The 19962-nt window shown below is 36.2% G+C and overlaps 1 protein-coding gene and 1 long non-coding RNA gene across 3 annotated transcripts in view; one reads left to right on the top strand and one right to left on the bottom strand.

Annotated features, from left to right (window-relative positions):
- Nucleotides 1-1625: 1625 nt before the first annotated feature.
- LOC120308160 overlaps nt 1626-19962 on the bottom strand; it is a 79312-nt gene continuing 60975 nt past the window's right edge. The window contains exons 2-5 of the long non-coding RNA XR_005556770.1: nt 17857-17917; nt 16154-16300; nt 11575-11734; nt 1626-2411 (exon numbers count right to left, since the gene is read on the bottom strand). This is a non-coding gene — a long non-coding RNA (uncharacterized LOC120308160). The remainder of the gene's footprint in view (nt 2412-11574; nt 11735-16153; nt 16301-17856; nt 17918-19962) is intronic.
- The window catches only part of LOC120308156 (uncharacterized LOC102725191 homolog), a 48755-nt gene continuing 37068 nt past the window's right edge, over nt 8276-19962 (top strand). The window contains exons 1-6 of one of the 2 annotated variants that reach the window (XM_039343795.1): nt 8276-8636; nt 11896-11975; nt 13312-13357; nt 15217-15256; nt 16061-16513; nt 19790-19874. In XM_039343795.1, coding sequence (XP_039199729.1) covers nt 16082-16513; nt 19790-19874 — 517 coding nt within the window. In that variant the 5' untranslated portion in view covers nt 8276-8636; nt 11896-11975; nt 13312-13357; nt 15217-15256; nt 16061-16081. Of the gene's footprint in view, nt 8637-11895; nt 11976-13216; nt 13358-15216; nt 15257-16060; nt 16514-19789; nt 19875-19962 lie in introns of those variants that run through there. The other variant, XM_039343796.1, reaches the window with a different exon arrangement.

Here is a 19962-nt window from a genome sequence, read left to right as displayed (position 1 = left end):
ATGGCGCGATGGGAAAGCAGATTGCTTTTCGACCCATCTCTTTTAAATTTTTCCCGCACAGTTTCCTCTCAGAGAGAAGTAAGTTTGGCTAAAAGGTTTTCTGGTGTGCCCTGTCGCTGCAGGCCAGTTATCCTGGAAAGAAAGGGAAGTTGGTGACCAGAAAGATCAGCAGCAGCCACAGCACAATTAGAAGGGAGCAGCAGGTTAGCCACACAGGAGCCTCTTTAAACTTTACACTCCATCTGCTTCAACTTCTCTAAATCAGGGTTTTTCAATCAGTGGTACGGTACCATCTGTGGTACATTGGCACCTGGCAGGTGGTATGCGACCATCCTAGAAAAGTGGTAGCGGGGGAGGGGAATGAGCTGAACCGGTGGCAGCACCACACAAGCCTGAGTGAGAGATGGCTGGAGCTGCAGGGCTGTCAAGGCTCAGTGGAAGCGCCAGGATCAGCGCCAGGCTCCAGCTGGAGCTTGGCACTGATCCTGGTGCTTCTGCTGAGCCCCGAAGAAGCACCAATCAGCTGGAATGTTGCAGCATCTCCAGGGTCTTGTGATTTACATTCAGATGCTTGGCAACTGATTCATATTTATGACGGTCACAGTGTCCCAGAGTCATGTGAAGTGATCAAAACCTGCTGCAACCACCCAGCAGACGGGGGGAATAAAAACCAAACACCCCCCATCCCACCCCCACTGCCAATCCTCAACAGAAATGCTCACAACAATGAAAACCTCGGACAGGAGGAAGAGCACCGCCAGATGGGCAGGCAGGTGTCTTGCTTGGCTGTGTCTTGGGGGGCACTTTTTTCAGTGCCATTATAACTTCAAACAGTCAGTAAGCGAACTGTTGTAAGTCAAGGACTACCTGTACTTTATCACTTTTTTCCTTTTTTTTTTTGGTTATCAAGTTTTTGACACCTTGCTAGGCGACTGGTGGTACTCGGATGTTGCCATATCCTAAAAGTGGTACAATGGGTGAAAAGGTTGAAAAGCCCTGCTCTAAATAACCTTGGCAATAGTCTATATAGTCAGCATTTCTAATACTTAAGTATTCCTCTCCTTCCTTTTTTCAGAAAGAAGACAAATTGGATAGGAATTTGTGCTGAGCCTCACTTCACCAGCTGTGAAACATTCTGTTTTGTGAGAGTATAAACAATATATGTGAGCTATTATATGCATGTTTATTCAGAGACAAGCACAACAATGTTCTGATTTGTGTATGTGTGAGTAAAATTAAAATTTTACTCCTAGAAGTTTTACAATGAAATTGAAAACTCTCTGTTGAAAACTATTAGATAAACTAATCTAATGTCATGAATTTTGACTGTATTTCCTGCTCATTGAAAGCTGAGCTTTTAAGATTACTCATTTTAATCATTAAATGCTATTAGACTTCTCTATATGAATCGTGAGAGCTTAAAGACATCCCCTTGGGCATTTATGAAACCCTCCTCCTTTTCTTTGCTACAATTAAGTGATGGAATCTGAATATTTTATTTTTTAAAATAAAATAAAGTGGTCATACAATGTAATATACATAAATTCTATACTACCAGGCATAATTATTTATTGCTGAATGGTCTTCTCAGAGAATCTATAGTTGTGCAGTTCTTGTACAAGAGAACAATTTGGTATCTCCCCTAATGGACATTTATAGCATAAGGGAACTATAGAATATACTTTTTATTTTTTCTTTGTTTTTATGTTTTTATCATGTCTTATGTTTTTATGAGGTTAACTGTTAGAATCTCAAAGCAGTAGTCTGTAGTCTATTTCTTTGCAATCTAGAAGATTACTGATAGCTTTTTTAGAAAGACAATGGATATTTTTTTTAAGATAACTGAGTTGCTTCTTATTTTGGTGGAATGTAGATAAAAAATAATCCCAAAAGAAAGAAAACTACTCAAAAATCTAGAGTAGTAAAATATTAATGGGTTTTTAAAATCTATGGATAAAAGATAAATGTCTCAGGAATTCTATTAGTGGCTCAAGAATGTTCTCTACAGGTTATGTTCTTTGATATAGCATTATCTGATGTAATCCTAGTATTCTTTATGTGCAACAAGCCATAGTTTGATTCACAGAATGATTGTTTTTTTAAAAATTATTATTTATTATTTTTATGTGAAAATAAGAAAACTTGTGTTTTGTATTTTTATACCAATGATCTCCAAAGCCTTATAAAAACATTAGAAATGATGAACATTTAAAAGCAGAGACAAAATAAAATGGACATTCCCAATAATATAGTAGGAACAATAATGATCATTTACTCTTCTCCAGGACAGCTCACTCTTTCATAGTTTCCAGAGGGCGAAATGCTGGTTCAATTTCCAGAAGTAAGCTGTTTAGTAATGTGGAGGTGCAATGGGCAATCACTGCTTGTCAGCTCCTGCCTTCTTCACAAATCTAAAAAAAACATTTAAATATGTTTACGCCATGGATTTGGTAGATGAAAAGTACATTGGTGCTAACCCCTACATGGTTTTATAAGTGAAATCTTGAATTGTGCCCAGAAATCTAATGGTAGCTAGTCAAGCAACTCTCCAATAGTAAATGACTCTAGCAACTTTGACTTGCTAATATTTTAGCCACTGCATTTTATAGTGATTTCCGACTGCATGTTGAATGGTAACCCAGGCCAGGTGGATGAGTGGCTAGGGCTGCAAGTAGTGCTGTAACTGGTATACCAGTTGTAACTGTGCAAAGTCCTCCAGCTATGGCACCTATCTGCTTATCTGACACAAGAACTTGTGTACATGCTACACCAGCAGAACCATTAAAATAACTCTGAAGCCTTCTACATTATATTGCTAGGACTCTGATTCAGGTTCTAAGCAAGTGTTTGAGAACCAGTGTAAAACTGACTGGCCACTATCCTGTGGATCCAACCTCTATTTATAAAACAATGTCATTATCAAGCCAAATAATACCAGGAAAGGAAATTCCTCCTCATGAAGATGTTCTGAAATCTTATATGTATTCTGTACAAATTGGAAATAAACTAAGCCTCTCTGATGTGGCTCCAATGTTTAGTCCTTGCATATCTGCAGGGTACTGCATATAAAGAATATGTTCTTGAGTCATCACTAAGTCATTACACTAATTCAACATCATGAAAAAAATTAAGCCCATTAAGTGGGCTCAAAATATTCAAGATCCGATTTTATTGGATACATGGGAGACAATTTGGGTTAGAAATGTAAAATTTACTCAAGCGCAAAATTTAAGAGAAAATTTTTATAAAATGTTTTATAGATGGCATTTGGATCCCCAAAAGTTGTCTCGCATGTATCCGAAATTACAGCCCAAATGTTGGAGATGTGGAAATTTAGATGCAACTTATTTTCATATCTGGTGGACCTGTAGAGATATTAAAGCCTTTTGGATTAAGATTTGGTGGAATATTCAAAAGATTTTTAAGAGAAAGATAAAGTTTACTCCGCAATTATTTTTGTTGGGTATTATTGTAGATTTTGATGTTAAAGAAATCAATTTGATGTTGAAGCTTATAACAGCTGCAAGATTATTGGTGGGGCAATATTGGAAGAAAAACTCACTGCCTACTTTGGAAGAATGGATACTTAAGGTGGCTAATTTAGCAGAAATGGCGAAAATCTCCGCCTACTTGAAGGACCATTCACAAGAAAGATACATTATGGTTTGGAGAAGATGGATTGAATATATTCAAAAGAAATACGAAACTGAAAAGTATTACCTTGCTTTTGAGTAGATTTTAGATAATTATTAATAGTTTTAATAATTATTTTTGTTTTAATTTGTTAATATTTGTTTTGAGAAAGAGTTAAAGTGTGTTATGGTTTTGATTGATAGTATAGTTGGTTTATGTTAGTTAGATTATGCTTGTTTATTTGTTACCCTGTAATCAGCTCTGGGAAGTGGGGGACGGGGTGGGGTGGGGGGTTATATTGTAATAAATTTGTAAAACTTTTAATAAAAAAAATTAAGGCCAGAAAGATTATTATAGTCTGAGTGAAATCTGTGTTATCTGTCATTAGATATGTTTATTTAAAATCATGTGCATAATAACAGTTTTAATAACTCAATATGGGTAGTTTGTAAGGGTGAAACATAATGCATATGAGACTAGGGATTAAACACCTGTTTAGAAATCTTTGTATTTACCTAGAAGAACAAAGTAAGATAATTTATTTGCTCACTAAAGCAAGCTTGCAAAAACAAAAGTTTACCTGCAACTACATTTGACTTGTAGTATTTATTTTTTTGTAATATTTGCCAAAAGCTACCAAACATCATAAATAGATAAAATAGAACAGATAAAAAGAATGGAGTAACAAGCTGGTAGAAATCTTAATACCCCTCCCTCCAAAAGATGGTGAAAAAAACTGTCCTAAAGTCACTGTCTATAAAATAAAGAAAAAAACAACACTCTTGTAATGAATGTTCTTTTCGGGAGAATTACAGAAGGATACAAAGTAATCATCAGAATTTGAATAGCTTAAACCAGTCAGTCAAAAAATTATCAGTGACTTTTTAAAACTCTATTGTCTTCTGATTAGTTCTTTATATTGGGAAGATGGTTAAATGTGTTTTTATATACTGTATGTTTGTTATTTGTTAATTGGTTTTTATATTATCTTTTTATATTATCTTTTTGTTTAATTTGGAGGGTTTTTTTACTTTTACGTTACTCAAAAATCATAGATTATGAATTTAGACATATTATCTTTCTTAACGTGTCCCTTTCTTAACTTACATTAACTGAATGTATTTAATGTCAGCAAATATACCAGTAATAGCTCCACTTGCTTTAAATATGAGCACTTGAAAGCTACTCAGTTTGCTGTGGGCATTGGGGATGATGAAAAAAAATAGAAGAGCACATTTGATTACTGTGCATGAAGGAACCTTTAATTTACAGTATACAATGATAAATTAAGTAATTAACTTTTTTTATCTATCTGTGACACCTTAGGCAGTTGCTTCAATCTGCTTAATGGTAAAGTCAGTTCTGCCCCATTGAAACGTGATCTGATGCCTTAGGTTTTTTTTTTTCTTTTAATTCAGCAGTCAGGTCAAATCTAGGTAAGTATCTCCAGGCCACTAAGTTGGCAATTTATTGTAATTTGAGAAAATATGTAGCATTTTTATGTGGGAACCCATAAAATCTTATTGAAATACAGTTATCATGGTTTTAAAAATACAGAGAAAAAAGAAAAATTATAGCCTCACCCCATTAACAGCATCACTTCTTCTCTGTAGATTTGACTACTCAAGATAATCAAGATCATGACGAAAGGGAAAAGAGAGAGAGAGAGAGAGAGAGAGAGAGAGAGGGAGGGAGGGAGGGAGGGAGGGAGGGAGGGGAGGGAGAGAGAGAGAGAGAGAGAGAGAGAGAGAGAGAGAGAGAGAGAGAGATTGGTATAGTGGTTAAGATGCTGCTGGCCTAGAACCCAGGAGACAGTAAGTTGTACTTTGGCCTTAACCATGAAAGCCAGTTAGGTGACTTTGTCTGTCTGTCTGTCTCTCTCTCTTTCTCTCTCCTCCTCTGTCTCCTCCCTCCTTCTCTCTCTCTCTCTCTTTCAGCCCAAGCTGAAGGGAAAATAGGAGGACAAGGAAGTATTAAGCATGTTTGTTGTCTTGAGTTATTTATATAAAGTAAAAAGGCAGGATAAAAATCTAACAAATAAAATGTCATCTCTAACTGTTATGTCCTGGGCCGGCAGGCGCAGGCTGCAGTGATTGGTCTGGGCAGACCATGTGGATGCCCGGGACAAGAACGGCTGCTCCCAGCCTTGCGCGCACACGCATGGCGGGAAAAGATCCTTTGAAATGATTGGTCAGCAAGGTGTTATGTAGGGGGGCTATAAAAGGGGGCTGCACCATTTTAAAATCGGTTCTGTTGGTGTTTGCAATAAAGGAGAACTGTTGGAACTTGTTGCTTCATTTCAATGTCTCTTCTTCTGAAACAGGACACTAACCAAAGAGAGGAAAGAGAAAGAGAGAGAAAAGAGAGAGAGAAAGAGAGAAAGGAATGGCGCTTCTCCAACCAGGCTGGGCAGAGCTGGTGGAGTGGCCTTCCTGCCCCCCCTCCCTGGCCAGCTGGATGGGGGTTGGGGGTCACCACAATATGAGGAACTGTATTAAAGGGTCACGGCTTTGGGAAGGTTGAGAACTACTGCCTTAAAGGGTAAAATAGATGCAGAGCTGGATAAACTGATTCAGTAGGGTATCTTAGAGCCTGTGGACAGTAGTCCATGGGAAACGCCCATAGTTACGCCACTGAAAGCCAATGGTGAAGTCTGAATCTGTGCGGATTACAAGTGCATGCTTAACAAAGTGCTGCAGCAGCATTCGTACCCAGTACCAGTGGTCAGCCTCATTCTAGCCTTTCTCAAGGGGGGCCAGATCTTTGCTAAGCTTGACCTGGCTCAGGCCTATCAACAATTGCCAGCTGATGAGGAAATGGCCGAGGCCCAAACTATAGTGACTCACAGGCCCCAATTCATTTTGTTTGAGTTCAAGGCGTTCCACCAGGCCAACATGATCCAGCATGCCACATCTGCACTGTTCCATCCAGCTTCCAACAGCCAGGCTGAATGGATGGTGCGCACAACCAAGGATGCCTTAAAAAGGATCACTCACAGGAACTGGCATCACAGGTTGGCGGACTTTCTTCTTTGCCACTGCACCACACCTTGCACAGCTACTGGAAAGAGCCCAGCTGAATTCTGCTGGGATTGCCGCTTCATCACGAAACTGGACAGATTGCACCCAGACCGGGTGGCTTCACAGGTGTCAGAGCCGCAGGCACCTAGGAGACTACAAATGGGCGATCCGGTCTGGGCAAGGAACTATGGACCAGGACATCTCTGGGTTACAGCAGTGATATGCAAGATCTCTGGGCCGCTGTCATACAAAGTGGGCTTGGATGATGGTCATGTGTTAAGGTGGCACATCGATCAACTTTGCTGGAGGCTTCCCAGCAACACTTCTGCTCCTGGCTCTGCTCTCAGGGGGAGGATGACCACAATTACGATTGTGGACCATGGTCTCTCTAACATCCCCAGGCTTCAGCTATTGCTCCAAACAGGGAGTCCGCAGAAAGGGGGTTCGCCATGGAGGCAGCTCCGGCCTCTGGCACCTCCGGCACATACACGGGGGCCATGGGGTATTGGGGCACATCAGCCACTCAAGCCACTCCAGCTGCTGGTCTAGGGCTTGAGGGACAGTGCTCCCAAGAGGAGTCCATTGTGGACTTGGGGAATTCCACCCCCCCAAGGAACCCTGGCTTGGATTTAGAGGATCCAGCCAGTCAGCAGCTGGGTGGGTACCCTGGATCCTTGGGGCAACAAAGTCCTGGTCTGCTTAGCCTGGCAGGCGAGCTGGCAGGCCAGGCACACACACTGGCCATGAGAAGATCAGGGCGGGCCAGAGGTCCTCCCAAGTACTTACAAGACTATGTACGGTCCTTGTCAGTTCATGGGCAGGCCTGGTAGTCTGGGTTAAGTAATGCAGCTTAAGGGGAGTGGGGAGCATGGCAATAGTAAGACTGTAGTGTTGTGTATGTATAGATGCAATGTACGCAATGTAATGGAGTGTTGGAGTATTAAAAATAAGAAGTGTGCCTTATTATTTTAGCCAAGGGGGAGGGATGTTATGTCCTGGGCATGTGGATGCCCGGGATAAGAAAGGCTGCTCCCAGCCTTGCACACACACGCATGATGGGAAAAGATCCTTTGAAATGATTGGCCAGCAAGGTATTGTGCATGGGGGGCTATAAAAGGGGGCTGCACCATTTTAAAATCTGTTGGTGTTCGCAATAAAGGAGAACTGTTGGAATTTGTTGCTTTGTCTCAATGCCTCTTCTTCTGAAACAGAACACTAACCATCTCCTCTTCCAGAACTCCTTTGATTTATTTAGTTCTAAATGTTAAGACCACCACCCATTTTAATTTTGAATAAGCCAGGAAGTGAATCAACCTTCCATTTGGAACCAGACATTCATGTGAAAATGTGGCATTATTCCACTGTGCTATAACTGTTTCTTTCTGTGACAAGATTTTGTTTACCAAAAAGGTCCAGAAGGTTTGGTTTCTCTATGCCTTATCTTATTTTATAGCCAAGCAGATACACTCCCCAAGATCAATATTAATACACAATATCAACATTCAAACCTAACAATCCAAGATATATTGCATAAGTGCTTAAGAGACTTGAATTATAGTATGTTGTTATCTACAGTGGTTTTATGTCAAATAAGTGATTTTCATTGAGTTTCATCTCACCCATTGAAGCTGTGTCTGGAGATGGACATGATGTTACCTGCAGAACCACATGAAACTTTAGTATAATGTTGATGCAGCTGCTGCAAACTAATTCTACTTACTCCCAATAGTTCTCATCCATCATGGGCCTGGCAATAGTAACCTTTTGAATAGTTCCATTGCTTCATGTGACTTTCTTATAACTGGTCTTTGTGAGGTCATAGATGCTCCATCTGTATATTCTTTAGAATTACTTGTCATGGGCTCACTTCCCAGTAGAAAAATTCTGTATCACTTGAAAATCACCATGATCTGAATACTGCATTCAGATGTTTCTTCCTTTTTCATCGATTGTGCACTGTTTCTGTCTCTTTCATTGCTGAATGTAGGTCACATATTAACTAATATTTGTATGTATTTTTACTTGTATTTTTTTTAAAAAAATATGGAATACTCATTGCCCAGATAAATTTAGGCATCACAGAAAAGTGCCTTTCTATTAAGAGCAGTTTAATAATTATAATTTTTATAATTATTTATGCCAAAAACCTCAAATGAGGTAATGTTTAATACTGATAGTTTGTCTAAATTTAAATCCATGATACAATCTGTTACATTTAGCAACTTTGAAATTGGTGTAAATAACCTAATTTGTTCCCCCGTGTTGGCCAGTATATTGTCCTGTGCACTGGAAAATTATAAAAAATAAACAGATCAAAAATATTCCAGATATTTGCTTTTCTTCTATAATTATATATATTGAAGACAGTTGTATGTTTCTAGTATATTGGTTACATATACATTACTTTCATATTTTTTTAAAAAAATGTATATAAACTTTATTGCATTAGTGATTGTTCTTTGCTATATTTGATCCAGACTTTCTTTGCAAGGCAGCATTTTGTCCTGTTTTTTCCCTACAACAATAATGGTGTGCATGTATTGAAATAGAGAGTGACTGACTCAAAGACACCAACTAAAAGCAATGAAATGATGTTTCCCCTATGCTGGTCCAATAATCAAATATAGTATTTTTGCAATGTTTCTTTCATAGCCCAATATAAAATGGCTTGCTATTTAGTGTAGTGATTAAGGAAGCAGTCTATAAACAGGAGATAACAACTATTAGTCCCGCTTTGGGCACAAAGTGACCTTAGGCCAGTCATTCTTTCTCAGCCCTAAGCAGGAGGCAATGGTAAACCACTTCTGAAAATCTTGCCAAGAAAACTGCAGGGAGTTATCCACACAAAAAGAAATATCACAACAATTTTGACATTAAAATCTCATTTTAAATTGTACATGGGTGAGATTTGCAAAACTGGCATCTCTCTGAAAGTGTTCCCTCTATCCATGTAGACATATGTTGTTGTTGTTATTATTATTGTTGTAGTTGTTGGGATGGGTCATTGCAGAAAATTCCACAGAAGAGCTGGGAAGAAACATATTTCTGTAGCTAAATGAGCTGTTAGACATGAGGAGAATGTACCTTTCTAAATAGTATCCTAGGGCCAGTTTGGTGTAGTAATTAAGACATTAAGTCAGACACCATGAGTTCAAGTCTCTGCTTAAGCACAAAGCCAGAAGGATGACCTTGGGCCAATCATTTTCTCTCAGCCTTAGAAAGGAGGCAATAGCAAACCATTTCTGAAAAGCCTTTCCAAGAAAATTGCAGAGACTTGTCTAGGCAGCCTCTGTTCCATTGGACACAACAGCTAAATGAAAAAACCCTATTATTCTTGTTTGCCCAGGCTAAACCTAGAACCTGTCCTCTTAGCTTTTGAGTAGACTTTACACCTTCTGCTATCTTGTTTTAGCTGTTGTCATCATTTCATTATTAAGGCTTAGTTTAGTTTTTTTTTAAAAAAAACTGTTTTAAATTTCATTTAAGCAAATGAAAATGCTCTATCCGGAAAGATAGCATTTTGAAGAGAAGACTTTTATGTGAAACAATCACAGATATAGAACTAATAGAGAAATCTTTGTGTCAGTCCTGGATCTCTGAAAATGAGATCATAACAAAACATAGTAGCCCAATCTTATTATGTGAATTTTGAAAGTAGCTAAGCCTATTTCACTGGGGTCTCTTCCTGGGGTCCATTGCTTTAATTGGATACATAGTTTAAATGAGTTGCGTTTTTCTGATCTGCCAGTATGCTTTTTAACGCTGGATCTAAATGTCACATAGCTCAAGCCTTGAGTGTGATTGATGAGGGGGGGGGGATGTAATACCATATTCATATAATTTGTAATACAAATGTCTCCAGTTCACAGTCTTTAGCAGCCTTAACAATCAAGAGTAATTTCCCCCGACAAATAGTCAAAATGTAAACTGATCTTGAGAGCATGAAATTCCAACAAGCAATGACAACATTGGATGCACTAGAAATTATTCATTCTATGCCTTTTGGCACATGAAGCATCTTCATGAGTCTGCCTAGTATTTCCTACAGAGTAAGTTTGCCAGTCTGGAAAGCTATATTTCCCAGAAGACTGTCTGATATATTACAGTTTCAGTATGCTAAGCATAAGAGAAAAATTAATGATTTATAGAGAGGCTTCCTGATTTTTGCTATTATAAGATACATTTAGAATAAAAATAAGATCCTCATTGTGTAATATTCAAAGATACACATGGGATTGGAGGGAAGTCCCGTTTTACAACCAATCTACTTCTAATAAAGTATAATGTAATTACATATTTCAGATTTGGGAAGAAGTTATTTCCTATTAGCAGAAAATAATTATGAAACATAATTATGAAAAAAATGACTAGCATAGGTGATGCTAATTGCCTTCAACAGGTAGGCAAATATGATGGAATAGTTCTATTTTGCATGCTGCTGTTTAAAGCTCAATGGGATATTTTGGGGCTATTTGAATGTAATATTTTTGGTGTCCCTGGAACATACCAATGGAGAAAACGCTATAAGCATTCTTGGATACACATTCTTGGTATCCAAGAATGCACAAGGAGTACCAAGGAGTGTATGATATAGTTTTTATCTGCAAATGACATAAATACCCCTTTTATAGGTAGTCCTTGAAAAAAGATCTCACACTAAAAAAAAGTGACTTATGACAATCGTTCACATGACTGTTGCAGCATCCCCACAGTCATGGGATCAAAATTCAGATGTTTGGCAAATGACTCATAATTATAATGGTTGCAGTGTCCGAGGATTATGTGATCATCTTTTGCAACTTTCTGACAAGCAAAATCATTTGGGAAGCCAGATCAACTTTACAACCATGTTACTAACTTAACAACAGTGATTCACTTAACAATTGTGACAAGAAAAGTTGTAAAATACAGCAAGACTCACTTAACAACAGTCTCGCTTAGCAACAGAAATGTTGTGCACACTCGTGATCATACGCTGAGGACTACCTGCAACTGGAATAAAGTTTTTCTTCCTGTTGCTCCAGCACAAGAGCCTTTATCAAGTAAAATTTGTATATACAACTGCTGAAATTGGAAGAGAGCTGTAGAGTCAAAAATCAAAGAGACAAAATTATAAAAATAAGCAGAGAAAAAAATCAGAAAAATAATTGGATCTTGAGGAAATGCTTGATTGTTTTATATTCAGTAAATGATAAAGTTATAAATATACACCAAAATAGTGGTCTGTTCTTTTTATACTCAGATTTCAATTAATCTACAGCATATGAATGTTCAAAGTCATTAAATTCAAACCTTTGGAAAGAGAATGTAATTGATTTAATAGTAAGTAGCATATAATTTTATACAACATTAACAACAGTTTGAAGTTGCTCCATTCATACTATGGCATTGGTTGAATTTGGCTATATTTATTTTCTACAATCGTTACAAACTGCATTTTGTGAGTATCTTTTCTGTTTCCCTCATCAAAACTCAATCCAATGTTCTATAACATTCTACCACTTCATTGTGAGAGTTTTGTTTGTGTTGTCACTGTTTACTTGATATAGATATGTCTCATTGTGGTAAAAAATAAAATTGCCCAGAATTTCAGAAATGCTAGGATCTGGGATTTTCTAGGTTGCATTGCAAGTTGAAAAAAATATCTTGGAAGGATGCCCAAGACACTTAGGAACTATTGCCAAGCAAACTGCATAGTAGTATGCTGAGAGTCACCAAGACTATAAAAAGAGCTCTGCTGTACACAAATCATTTAACTTCTAATGTAGAACTTTCTTTATTAGCATTTCTGGATTGCTTTGTATCAAAGCATCAACACAATAGTAACATCTCAGTAGCCAGAGGAATGCCAAGAAGGACTGACATCTTAGAAATCATCTATTGGGTTTTTCTTTTCTTTTTTTTAATACATATGTCTTTTCAACATATTCTGAAACTCCATACTATTATTTCTGTGTTCAGATATATTTTGGGAGACTGCCATTCCACTTTTTATTAATGTTCTTTTTATGATTTATTAATATTTCAAATTTATATGGCTCACCATTTCACAAAAGTATTGCATTTTTGTAGTGGGCTTTTTAAATTTTTAATCAAGTATACACATTAAAAAATCCTTAGAAGTGCTTTCTGAGTTCTTTTTTTTTTCTTGCTAATATACTGGAGATGACACCTTATGTCTTTTGATTTTTTAAAAAAAGAAATCTATGTCGATATAGATTAAAAAATTAATTATAATCTTTTTTCTAAAGTTTCTGTTACAGTACCATAGTAAGTAATATATTGCCATCTAGTGGCAATTTTTCCCAATGTTTAAATTCTGAGTGATAAACATTCATTTTTATGTAATATACACTGAGAAATCAGTTTATAGTTAGTATCATGAACACACATAACAATAATTTGAAGTAATTCTTTTTCACTGACTACACTGACATAGTAAACAATTTAAACAATAAGGAATTATTTAATAATCTATGACTTAATACAAAAATTAACATTAATATGAATAGTATAATAACAATTAATAAAATTCCAATAGAAGACAGCATTTAATAATCTATTGGATTCAATATAAAAATACACTAATGAAAAATGAATCTTAAAAGATAATTTGGTCCTGTCAGTCATTATGTGTATCTCATTTTTTGCCTTACAGGGTCTTATATAATCTCATCAAAGGCAAATGCATGAACCCATTATATGTATCCTTTTTATTGTTATTTCAATGTTAACCTTTTATGCCTTCTCATAGCCATTGTTATGTATTTTCTTTGCAAAAACCCCACAATTTCCAGGCATTGTTTGCAGTGCACGAACAAGAGGTAAAACATCATAAATTTGAAATACTAACTATTGTTGTCAAAGCTTTAAGTATTTACTTCAGCACTAAATAGAATGTTTGTAGGATTTGTACATTATAGTGGGACTACTAGGTTTCCCCTCAAACATCAATGCTACGTAAACAAATCTAACATTGGTTTTATTTGAATGGATTTATGTGAATGGATTTTTGAGAATTACCTGTTCTTTTGCCTCTGTCCACTATTACTGTAGTATATAAACTAGATAAATAGCATATAAAATAAAATAAGGCTTGCACTTTTAGTAAGCCTATGTCGTGGGGGGAAAAAACAACAAAGATAACTTTGTTTATTCATAAAGGGAGAAAAATTGGAAATAGTTTTATTAAGATTAACCAAAACATCCCCATCCCCCAAGGAAGAAACTTTTATAATTTCCAGAACTCTTTATCAGACTGGTTGCTACAAAAATGTAGAAAGAAGAAAATATGGGTCTCTTTTTTCTCGCCAAATCTCATACTTTTTTCCTTGCTTAATGTGCCTGACAGGTTACCAAACCCTAATCTAACTCTATCTTCGTGTCCAGATCTTGGGATCTTGAATGCACACTTGACTTCATGTATTGCTCCATTGTCAATTAGAATTTATTTTGATGTTCCTGAAAATTTCTGCTAATGAAAAAGCATTACATAGATTGTCTCTTTCATGGTTTTTCTTTTTCCTAGCTAAAAAAAAGATAAAAGCAACAATGTGAAAACATAGGGAGGATACAAATCAAAGATGTCCTATAAAATTCCATAAAGGAGTCTGGACAATTCCTAAATAAAGGATTCATGTGGAAGCATTCCTTGAGATTTTATGTTTGTTAGTCACTTTGTACAACTGTAAGCAATGACCCCAACATAGGAAAAAAAAATCTAACATAATTAATAATTTGAGGGAAAAGATAAGATACATAGAACTTAAGTAAAAAATATCATAAGCAGAATAAATAGTATTGTGTTTCTAATAGTCTAGCTTGATAGTAGTGTATAAAATACCTCAAAATAGTGGTATAACCTATTTTGCCTTGTAACTATTTTTGATTGTTCAACAGTGTCAAAATATCTAGCACAAGAACATAGCTATACACAATTTTGCTGCTTTGAATAACACACAAATCCTAATAAACTAGTCCCACATAGATGTCATAGTTATGTGATAATGTATATTGATTTTTCCATATGTTGTATTTGTAACTGTACTAGTCTCCATATTGTAAAAATGGATTAAGTATGTGGCGTACTATAGATTTTAGTAGTCTGCTGTACTACTGTAGTATGCAAGATTGATATACATATAACAATGTGAGTGAATTTACACTACAACTAAAGTGGTGCTGATGGTGGTGATATGGTAACTATATTTATTTGGAATCTCATTTTGAAAAAAAAAAAAAAGGTATCCTGCAATTTTTTCTTTTCTTCAATAGTTTCTTTGTTTCTCCTTTTTGATTCCTAGAAGTTCAAATAAAGTCCTTGAATGGATGTCCCTGTTGCCAGGTTTCACATTAAAATTTATTCCACCGATAGAGACACTATTTTCAGGGGTGTTTAAATGTAAATTATAAATGGAGTCCTAAGGCGAAATTGTTGTTTCTTAGCAACCCAGATGACTTGAATACAATTATGCATTCAGGCTTCTTTGCGCCACAAACATCTTCCAGAACAAACACTACTGTGAGTTTTTCTCTTTGCTTGGTTTGCTCTAACATTTTAAAGCAAAGTGTAAAGCAGCATGACCATTTTGAGAAAGGTGAAGGTGAGTAAAATTATTTAACTTGCTTAATTCATTCTACATTTAATGTCAATAAATTATTCTGGTTACCTTTTTAAAATATGTATTTGCTTTTTTCAGAGGAAGTCATGTGATTGGCCATTGGAGTCTATATTCTATATCTCATAGTTTTGTTGGACCATGGGCAGTCTATGGTTATTTTATATATTTATTTGTTATTTGTTCTTCCCCAAAACAGCTATTTTCATAGCATTGAATTTGCATTATTTCTTTGAGGTTATGCAAAAAACAAAATCCTAAAGTATGTTTGTTTCTCTTCATGAATTGTGTTGTTTGATTAAGTCTTCACAACTTTGCTAAAAGAGGTTCCTGCTATTTTGCTTGTAAAATTTTTGTTTCTCTACCTAATTTTCACTGGGAGTTTAGTGCTGTATAAGCTGGAGACATGCCACAACTCCACTGTTTTCTGTACCTTCTGGTTATTAGTTCTGAGCAGTGGTGGGATTCAAATATGTTAAGAACCAGTTCTCTATGTGGATGCCGCTTCCGGAAGTCCAATCTGGGCCTGGGCAACAAAAAATTAGCTACCGGTTCTGCTGAAGTGGTGAAAACTGGCTGAATCCCACCACTGGTTCTGGGAGTATTTTATTGAAGGACAATTCTCACGTAAATGTAATAATATGCACTGCTGAAAATATTACGATTGTACATGAAAGGGAATTGCTGTGATATAATATTGAGATGTTGATATTAGAATTATACATTTATTCACTGCCATAGAACACTAAACTAATAATAATAAATTTCATTTTTAAATTTTTTTTTCAGACATAAGAGGAGAAGTACACTATGTTTCCCAATGCCTTTATCAAGAAGCCATCCAAATGTTCTTTTGATTCAAAAGGAAAATTTACTACAAACCTGGAGTTAGCATTAGAACGAAATCAAATCCGTACTTCACAGCAATGCAAAGCCCCTCCAGAAAGACAATCCTGGATAAGGCAACCACCGGATTTTAGCTATAAAGTGCATTTATCTTCACATAAGCCAGTCGGAAAGCTCCAAGAGCTGAAAAAAAAGGAAAAGAAGAAGACATTTTATGAAGAATTACACAGAATAAGATCAGGATTGATTGTCCCATTCATTGAAGAGGACAAAGAAACAGAGATTGTTACCAGATTTCCTTACAGAGGCCCCTATGAAGCCAAGTTAATGTTTGTGAAGATGGGAAAATTTACTAGCAACAAATACCAAGATCCCAAACCATATGATTACAGACAGGTAAAACTTCAGCTGAGACTGAAGCAATTATTGTTATAATTGTCCTATCTGGGACCTATGCTACTTTATACAGGTGATAATTGATTTTATTTTGTATGAGCTACAAAACAATAACAAAGATAGGGCATCCATTGAGAGGCTCAAAAATATCAAGATGGGGGCTATGACCACTCAATCAAAACCTTACCTACTTTTGAACATAAGTGGCAGATGCAACACATATAAAAAGGGGGCAGGACTTTTATTATGTTGTCTGGCCTGCTATTTTTATCTCTCTGTAAATGTCCTCCAATAAATTAAAAAAGTATATTCTCTGCAAGGTAGTTCACTTGCAGCAAAAGCCTTAGCCAGATGAAGATTGTGGTGTGGATCATATTTAACTGCCCTTTGGGAAGGTTAATTTATGTGGCTAATAATAGCCTTTAAAAATTTTTTGAAGCCTCGGGAGTTCCCAGAAAATTCTTGAACTATTGGAATATTTATCTTCAGTCCCTTTGCTCAGTGGGTGCCTCGAGAATTTTTGAGTTTTCTTATTGGACTCAAGTACTTTTAAATAGACTAGTTCAACTTAGAATTTATTTCTTCCACTTAAGTTCCATTGGTTTTCTCCACTCATTCACAGCATGAATTAGTTGTAAATTAGCCCCTCTGTGATATTGCTAAATTAGCAATATTATTTTTATTGCTGTAAAGCTTTGAGAACACAGCTGAGACAATAACCTTTTCTAATATAATGTTTTCATGCACGAGCTGATTCACGTATGGAAATTATTTCACTGGGTTGTTGTTTTTTTCATATTCCATAATATTTTTCATAGGGATGTTTCTTTGTAGCTCATTTGTATTGCCTGCACAATTGTTACAGAAGATAGAATTTGGAAAAAACATGGTACCTCCCCAGAACGCACCAAATAGAAATTTATCATTGTGATTAAGGAAGTTTTGTTGGTTTCGGTATTGGCCCCTAGACCTGCAAGATTGACGTCAGCTCTCATAATCAGATAGGAAACATGACCCGATGCACTAATTCTACTTTATTGTAAGGCTGCATTAACAGAATCTTGCAAGTTTGAAGGTATAAACCTCCTGCTACCACTTCTAACAGCTTGACTAATTAGGGTGGGTCTTTCCTAAGTTTCTTTATTTAATCTATAAGTCAATGGAAGGGGAATGTTCCCTCTTGTCTGGCTGTTTCCTTGGTAACATCTTATGCCCCCAGGCCATCCAGATATTCCATTACATATTGTGAACTTGATTTTAAGGGACAAAATAGTTTTATCTAGAATAATATGAATAACATCACCTTGAAAAAGCCTACTATAATCTATATTGTATATCCTTACCTGGACTGAGCGCTGTTTTAACAGCTCATCTCCAATCTGGTTCATTAGTGGCCTTAGCCATCTAGCCAAATCATTGATATGTTGTCCAGATTTGAATGAAAAGGAGAAATAGTTTTATCATCAATGTGTTTATGAAACTTTATGTATAAAACTTGGTCAAATATTTTCAAATAACTTATTTATGTAACTGAGATCTTAAAAAGGTAAGATATGCTCTACGATGATTATAGAGCATTACAGGATCAATATTGTGGCACCACAAGTCTTCCAACAATATCTTCTTGAATTAAACTTCTACTTTGGATTAGAATATAGAATATAGAGGTGGTGGTGGTATAAAACCTGCTGCAAACACTTAAGTGTGGCCAATTATCAAAATACCAGACTAATTGGGAAATTTATTTCTGACTTAAAAGGACCGTGTATTATTAACAGATTGTTTTATGCTCTTTAGAGTCTCCAAACAAATGAACACATGATTTATTAGCTGAGAATGTAGCAATAGTTGGTAGCAATAAATGTCAGTCTTTTTCTGTTGTATGTCTTTTTTGCATACGTTTGTTAATCAGACTATGATTTAAAAAATCTCTAATACACATATTTACATTACATTACATATCATTAAATGTTCTTTTTTTGCACACTAACTCCAAATATGCATTTTATTATTACTACATTTACTGAACTGCAAAGTAGAGAAAACTGAATGCTAACTTCATTCTGATCTCTGTCTTAGCTTTCAAAAGGGTGATAGCAGGTCCTTTTACCTTAAGAGAAAGAATAAATGCAATGTTTTCTATTATCCCGAAGGATAGATTGATTAATTACATGCCATCAAGTCATTGTCAACTCTTAGTTAACATGTAGATAAATTTTGTCTATGATATTCTGTCCCCTTTCTGTCCCCCTTAGTGTCCATCTTTCAGTTCTCCCAACAGTACATCTATTGCCATTGTAACTGAGTTTATCCACTTTGCTGCTAATCATCCTCTTCTTCTCAAAGATGCTTATTCAAAAAGCAACTGGACATTTAACCAGATGATGTGGGGAGGGGAATGGAAGGACTGTATTTCAACTGGTTGTTAGCATTCCCCAGGGGAGCTGTTGAGGCCACTTGGGGGTTTATCTTTGCCCTCAGGGTCACATGAATCAGAGTGCAATTGGATGTGAAATCTTCCTGGAACTGCTGCAAGGGCTGTGTTGTAGACTGGACATAGGTTGCACCTTATCCCTCCCTCTCTGTTGAGAGAGGCTGCTCAATGTTAACCTAAATGGCCTCTTTTAACCTTCATTCAAAAGGATAGGTCAGAATGCATCCTTCCATCCCCCCACCATTCAGTTTCAACTCTTAGTACCTATCTTTCCATCATCCCTCCCCTGCCATCACAACTGATAAAACCTCTTGGATGAGAAGCAAAATATTTTGCTCTTCTTCATCAAGGAAAAACCAATCCAGTTGCCTTTTGAAAAAGCATCATTGAGACAACTATGACCTGGATGACTGAGAATCTCCACAGACAATCCTTCTCTTTCCTTCCACCTTTCCTAGAATTAAAAGAGAGCTAGATCTACACATAATGCATCCAAAGTAAGATTATTTGAGTTTTGTTCCTGGATTATTTAATATTAATATGTTTATTTTAGAGTAATTATTCAAAAGATCTAAAGCAGATCTGAGATTTAAAAACCAGGAAAAAAGCCTGATTAAAAAATACCAACTAATAAAATTGAAATGGAAGCAAGAGGGGAGCAGAATAATTTCAAGTCAGAGTGCTATAGCTGGAGGTTACAAAAAGGAAAAGCCACTTGCCATTGTGGCAAAGTTTTTACTGTCCATTATGAATGTCGAATTGGAGGAAAATTCATAAATCATGTCTTCAGAGTTGCCATCAAAACCAAATCTTTCTCCTTTGTTTTCCCCCTCCCTTTGCAGTATGAACAAGGAATACCAAATTTTGTGACAAGTTATGCCAGGGATCCTTTAAGTCTAAGGTTCAAATCACAATGTTTAAGCAAAAGTAAGTCTTTGCTGATGTATTAAGGTAAGTATGAAACTTCACATGGATCATATAAGCATTACAGTTTAGGCATAATTTTCTCCCATTA

The sequence above is a fragment of the Crotalus tigris genome, unplaced genomic scaffold (assembly GCF_016545835.1).
Source record: "Crotalus tigris isolate CLP2741 ecotype Arizona unplaced genomic scaffold, ASM1654583v1 scf7180000017873.753527, whole genome shotgun sequence".
Taxonomy (NCBI): Eukaryota; Metazoa; Chordata; class Lepidosauria; order Squamata; family Viperidae; genus Crotalus; species Crotalus tigris.
The sequence above is the reverse complement of the archived record's forward strand: the minus strand, read 5'-3'. Positions and strand labels throughout refer to the sequence as shown.